General features: G+C 48.9%; 2 protein-coding genes across 2 annotated transcripts in view; both read left to right on the top strand.

The window, feature by feature from the left end:
* Window positions 1–277, top strand: part of HBZ (hemoglobin subunit zeta) — a 1823-nt gene extending 1546 nt beyond the window's left edge. Inside the window, exon 3 of the mRNA XM_077762477.1 lies at window positions 59–277. Within this exon, the coding sequence (XP_077618603.1) occupies window positions 59–187 (129 nt within the window). The 3' untranslated portion in view covers window positions 188–277. The remainder of the gene's footprint in view (window positions 1–58) is intronic.
* A 3687-nt stretch (window positions 278–3964) lies between these two features.
* Window positions 3965–6549, top strand: part of LOC144230482 (hemoglobin subunit mu-like) — a 10124-nt gene continuing 7539 nt past the window's right edge. The window contains 2 exon segments of the mRNA XM_077762813.1: window positions 3965–4004; window positions 6062–6245. Of these exon segments, the coding sequence (XP_077618939.1) occupies window positions 3965–4004; window positions 6062–6245 (224 nt within the window).

Genomic DNA, 6549 nt, shown 5'->3' with positions numbered 1-6549 from the left:
AACCCGGAGCACCCGCACCCCACCCGGGCCTCGCCCTGAGCCGACCTCTGGCCCCCAGCTCCTGTCCCACTGCCTGCTGGTCACGGTGGCCTCGCACTTCCCCGCCGACTTCACGGCCGATGCCCACACCGCCTGGGACAAGTTCCTGTCCATCGTGTCCTGCGTTCTGACCGAGAAGTACCGCTGAGCAGCCGCCAGACCCGAGGGCACAGCCCTCCGACCCCTCTCCGAACCCTCCAGCCTCCCCCTGACACTCCAATAAACGAATGCACGCCCAGCTCGCCTCTGTTGTCACTGGGGTCATCAAGGGGGCGGCAGAGGTGGAGGGGGGCCGGCAGGGATGCACAGGGGCAGCTGGAGGCTCGGGAACACCTCACACTGACTCCAGGGTCTCTCCCCGCAGAGGGCACCCCTGGGGCACGGTGTGTGGGGCTGGGGAACTCGCGATCCCCGATGGGATGGCAGAAAGGGCACCCCTCAGCCTTTAGTTCTGAGGTCAGCCCCGGACCCACATGGGCCCAACTGACTCTGCTGGGGCCCACCATAGAATTCTCTGGAATTTATACTATTTCCTGGTTTATGCTTGATCTTAGCAAGAAAGGAGTAATGAATGTATTTAGTCCCTCATCCATTCTTCCACTAAAAACAAAACAAACAAAACAAACAACAACAGCACACACACACACACACACACACACACACACACACACTTACTAGTTGGTACACAAGCTGCCCAAGCATTTGTGTAGACTCCAACACCACAGCTAACATCAGCAAGGTCCCCTGCCCCATGGAACGGACAACCTAGTAGGGAATACAGACATGATGTTCAGTCAGATCCCAGTTCACAGAAACAAAAAAGGAAAAGAAGTTGTTTTGCTCATTATTAGAGAAATACAAAATAACACTACTAAAAACAAAACCTCACCGAGATCCAAAGACTCTGACCAGTCGCTGAGGGTCCCTTCTACATTGCAGTCCCTTCTAACACAGAGACTATGCCAGCTTAGTTTTCTGAGCCCTAGAAAACCCCAGTCCATCTCAGGTACTGACTGAATGTAGCAAGGAAACCCACACGGCAGAGAACTGGGACCTGAAAAAAGAATGAGGACAGTTTCTAACGGTGGCTGTGAAGTGATGTCCACAGTTTATCACGTCAAAAGGAAAAGAAAAAAGAAGTAAAATATTGTGTGTGTGCTTGTGTGTGTGCTATGTATATATCATACATATGAGATATTCATAATATAAACGACATATATATGTGCTATATATCTCATATACATATCACGGTAGCTTTTCTGTTTTTCTGTAAGAAACGAGAGGAGAGGGGAGCTGGCCGGCTCAGTCTGTAGAGCATGTGACTCTTAATCTCTGGGTAGTGTGTTCAAGCCCCACACTGGACACAGAGTTTACTTAAAAAAAAAAAAAAAAAATGAGAGGAGATATAAATGTGTGTGTGCATTTGCTTGCACTCACAGGTGTGTGTCAAAATACATTTTGACACACGTATTACTGCAGTCATCACTCGTTTGTGCACTTTTGAGTGCTTATAAGTTTGCGTGTGTTTGCTTTTTTTTTTTTTTTTAAACTAAGCCCTATGCCCTACATGGGACTTGAACTCAGGATCCTGAGATCAAGAGTCACATGCTCTCCTGACTGAGCCAGCCAGGCGCCCCTTGTGTTTGTTTATTTTTGCAAAAAAGGAATCCTTTAAGGATAAAGTGGAAATGATTACAAGTCATGACATGGGCAGAGATAAAGAGGAGGGGGGAGGGAGCTCCCCCAAACCTAACTCTCAGGATGGCTTTCCTTTGCAATCATGTAAATCTTCTACATCACCAAAAATAGAATAAAAAAGACCAAAAACTGAAAACATTGAAATGGAAAACAACATAAATGAAGCTGTGCATGAATGCACTAATATAGTCCCTTGGCTGTAACCAAGAGAGCAGCAAATAAATCCTCAAATTCGTTCAGTATTTTATTGGTCATAATAACACAGATGTTATAGTTTCATAACCTTTTATTTAAAAATTTTTCAAACTATTGGGGCGCCTGGGTGACTCAGTCATTTATGCATCTGAGCATTATGCTCAGGTCATGATCTCACAGTTCATGGGTTCGAGCTCCACATTGGGCTCTGCACTGACAGCTCAGAGTTTGCTTCATATTCTGTGTCTCCCTCTCTCTGACCCTGCCCCACTTGTGCTCTCTCTCTCTCTCTCAAAAATAAATAAAAACATTAAAATTTTTTCAAACTATCAAAAATTGCAAGAATTAAAAAACATTAAAATTTTTTCAAACTATCAAAAATTGCAAGAATTAAGACAAAGAGAGAGAAAAAGGGGTGACTGCTAGTGAGTACAGGGTTTCTTTTTGGGACAATGGAAATGTTCTAAAATTGATTGCAGTGCTAACTGCACAGTTCTGTAAATATAGTAAAAACCATTGAGTTGTACAGTTTAAGTCGGTGAACTGTTTGGTGCATGAATTATATCTCACTAAATCTGTAAAATAAAATATTAATAAGACAAAACACTCTCAAATACTCTTCATAAAGTTTCCCTGATCCTCAGCACTCCACCGCACTTTTGAGGGTAAGATGTAGACACGTCTCCCCTTAAACATCCTTAATACCTCGAAATACCTCACCCATTTCGGCAAGTCAAAAAGAACACTTGCCTGTGTAGCCAGAGAACACTCACCCAAACAAGGGGATTAACAGTGATTCAAATGCGTAGGTCCCATCCACATGATGTCCTTTCCAGCCCTTCACCAGTCCAGGATCAAACCTTGCTGTTAACTAATCAGAATTTGTTTTTTATTTTTTTTAATGTTCATTTATTTTTGAGAGAGAGAGACAGAGAGACAGAGTGTGAGTGTGGAAGGAGCAGAGAGAGGGAGACACAGAATCCGAAGCAGGCTCCAGGCTCTGAGCTACCAGCACAGAGCCCAGCACGAGGCTTGAACTTAAGGAACCGTGAGATCATGACCTGAGCCAAAGTTGGACGCTTAACTGAGCCACCCAGGTGCCTCTAACGAACCAGAATTTAAATAAAAACCAAAGAAACAAACAAATGCTTGCACTAGTCTCCCTCCATCTTCTCTTCAGTCTTTCCTTGCATGACCTTGATTGTGAAAAGCACATGCCAGTTACTTTACCATAAAGTCCCTCTGCTTGGGTTTTTTTTTTTATGTTTTTTTTTTTTTTTTTTTATTTCTAGGAGAGGTAGAGAGACACAGCGTGAGGAGGGGAGGGTCAGAGAGAGAGGGAGTCACAGACTGAAACAGGCTCCAGGCTCCGAGCTGGCAGTCAGCACAGAGCCCGACGCGGGGCCCGAACCCACGAACCGCGAGATCATGACCTAAGCGAAAGTCGGACGCCCAACCGACTAAGCCACCCAGGCGCCCCTGCTTGGGTTTTTCTGATGCTTCCTCCTGGTGAGATTTAGGCTCTTCACTCCTGGCGGGAAACCTGCAGAGGTGCTGTGTCTACCTCAACATGTCCCATGTGCATATAACATTGATTTGTTTCTTTACTAGTGATGAGCACTTGACCTAGTTTTCTTCCAGGTTTCTCCACTGCAAAGTCAATTAGTAAGTACTTTATGCTTTTTCATTGATAATTTCTTTACAAAGTGATACTTTGAGACTATGACAATATCCTCTGGTTTATACAGTTCCACCCACTGGTCTCAGCATGCATTCACGATCCCTGCCTGCATCAACTGTTACTGTGAGGGCGTTTCTCCCCCATCCCTTCTATCCTTAATAGTGGGCATTCTACCGTAAGGAAAGCTCTCACTTCCCACTAGCTTTTTAAATGTATATCATATGAACTCAGTAATTCCCATTTTATTCAGTGGGTTATAATCTATTGCAAATCTTTATGTATTATGGTCCCCAAGCTGTCCCAGATTTGGACAGGGAAAGTCTCTTCAAACTGACTCATGTGTCCTTCGCCATGTCCTCATCATCCTTCAAGAACATTCCTGATTTCTGCCGTAAGAGGTTCCGGATTCAGCTTGTACTTTCCCTGCACCAGCCTAAAGTCAGCCATTTCTCCACATGGTTTTGTTTCCTCAGTGGAGAACGAGATTTGGAAAGCAGAATCTGGGGGCTGGGTACGTTCTATTAAGATCCCTTTGTTCATTTGTAAATTGGGGTGTGTTCTTGTTAACTTGCAAGAGTTCTTTCTACATTCTGGATCCAAGCTTCTTGTCAAATATATAGTTTGCAAACATTTTCTCCCATTCTGTGAGTTTCTTTTTCATTGCCAATAATTTTTAACCTGACTCTAACCAAGCCTTTAGATCTGACTTCTAGTGTACAGGAAATGCATGGATAAAGGAACCATCCAAAACAAAAAACCTTCAGACCAATCCAAATTGTAGAACATTCTATAAGGCAGCTTGTCTGGACAGTCCAAAACTCAGTGATATGAAGAAAAGGTGGGTATGAGTGGAAAGCTTCTGGAAGAAGAGGATAAACAGACTCTGAATGCTATATGTGAGCCTGGCTCAGATCTAAATTTGAACGGCTGAACAAATTTTGTGAAGAGTGAGGACATTTGATGCAAAAGAATGTTCGTTCACTTTGATTGGCAATAAACCTGTGGTTACTGATGCAAGAGAATCTTAGTGCAGGAGATGTGTGTTGAAGTGTGTAGAGACACCGTGTCAGGTCCACCACAAAATTACATTTGTTTGGGAGAAAAATAAAGCACACCCAGGTGTGTTCCTATATATTCTGATAAGGCAAAAGGTCCCAGCTGTGGGACCCCAGTGGGGGCAGCACAGGGGGCCATCACTCCTTAGTGGGACACACCGGGATGTAAAGGGTACAGAAAGGGATACTGTGCGATCTGACCTCAGCCCTGCTCCTGAGTCACCCTCACTCTGCCCCCACCCCTGGCCTCCTGGCTTCTCTCCAACGATGGAGACACGGCCCCTCTCAGGGCCTCGGGGCTTGTCAGGCCCCTCTGCGTGCCACACACTCTTGCCCCAGACATCGCACGAATGGTTCTCTGAACTCCTGGGTACTTGCTTACATTTGCCGTCTCCTCAGTGATGTCCGCCCCCCCACCCCTCATCTGCAACCCCTCCCAACACTACCCACTGTGCTTCGCTGCCACCTGCTCTCGAATGTCAAGGCCGGCCAGCCAGAGACCACGGACACTCCTGCAGTCAGCCTTGGTTTTGTCAACTCCTCGCCAAGGAGGAGGCCTGGTGCTTAGTGACCTGGGCTTGAGGAAGCAGGACTCTGCCCTGGACTGGATGCTGCCAGGAGGTGGGAGAAGCCCTAGGATCCCGTGTCTTAAGAATCCCCAACTAGAAGGGGAGAAGCCGGAAGGAGGCTGGGGCTACAGCGGCTGAAGCAGGAGCCACCCTCACCAGCCGGGCGGGGCGTCGGGCCTTCCCGTGGTTTCCGCGCGTTCACACGGGGCTCTTCTTTCTCTGAAGCTCACAGTGGGAGGTGGACGCGGGTGTTGCTGGCACGGCCCAGGCCCAGGCATCGGGGCTGCTTTATTCTCTCTCACCTGGCGTGCTCGCCGGCTGCACTCACTCGGTACCGCACACCTTCTGCCCCAGAACATGGGTTCCAGCGTGCTGGTGTGTCCGTCTGTCCCCGGATGTGTCTCCAGCTGTCAGGGCTGGCCTGGCATGGGACGGGCGGTCAAATGTCACCCAGGAAGAGCGCATGGAGCTTCTGGGGGCTCGTGAGCCTGCCCGAGAAAGCTCCTGCTACTTGCCTGACATGAGGGTCCAGGGGTTCGCAGTGCAGGAGAGACTCTGCCCAAGTTGGGACCCCTCCTCCAGGGAGGGCTCTGACCAGGAGACTCCTGCGCGGGGGGCACGGGTGTGGGGCGCGGGGTGAGGTCTCACGTGCCTGGCTGTCCCGGAGCTGTCTGTCTGCTAGGAACTAGGCCTTTGGCATCTGCCACGGACAGGCCCAGGGGAGACGTGAATCGGAGGAGTCTCCTGAGGCCCTTGCCTTGCCTCCAACGGGCTTTGTGACTGTGCCCAACCTCTCCTCCACTCCGGGCCTCCGCTTCCCCAAGGCCCCAGAAGACACCAGGGATCCTTCACATTCCAGACCACCAGTGCCCGTCGCTTCCGGTGGGTCTGCAGGCTTGAGTGTGGCGTCAGCTCCACGAAGACAGGAGTCCGGCTCCTCGTCCACCATCGGGCAGGCAGCGGCCAAGGATTCCTGGTGCTCCCAGCGCTGGGCTCGGCATCTGGGCGGTAAGGACCGTTAACGCTCGAGTACTTTCGGGGAGCTTGCTCTGGGAAGTCTTGACTGTTTAGGGAGCCTGGAGGAGACCAGGAAACAAAACTGAAGCAAAAGTTCTCTGCTTTCCTGATATCATATTCCATTGAAAAATAAATAAAAGGGGCGCCTGGGTGGCTTAGTCGGTTAAGCGTCCGACTTTCGCTCAGGTCATGATCTCGCGGTTCGTGGGTTCGAGCCCCGCGTCGGGCTCTGTGCTGACTGCCAGCTCAGAGCCTGGAGCCTGTTTCAGTCTGTGACTCCCTCTCTCTCTGACCC

The sequence above is a fragment of the Crocuta crocuta genome, unplaced genomic scaffold, assembly GCF_008692635.1.
Source record: "Crocuta crocuta isolate KB4526 unplaced genomic scaffold, BGI_CrCroc_1.0 scaffold234, whole genome shotgun sequence".
Lineage (NCBI taxonomy): Eukaryota > Metazoa > Chordata > Mammalia > Carnivora > Hyaenidae > Crocuta > Crocuta crocuta.
This window is presented reverse-complemented; position numbering and strand designations above follow the sequence as displayed.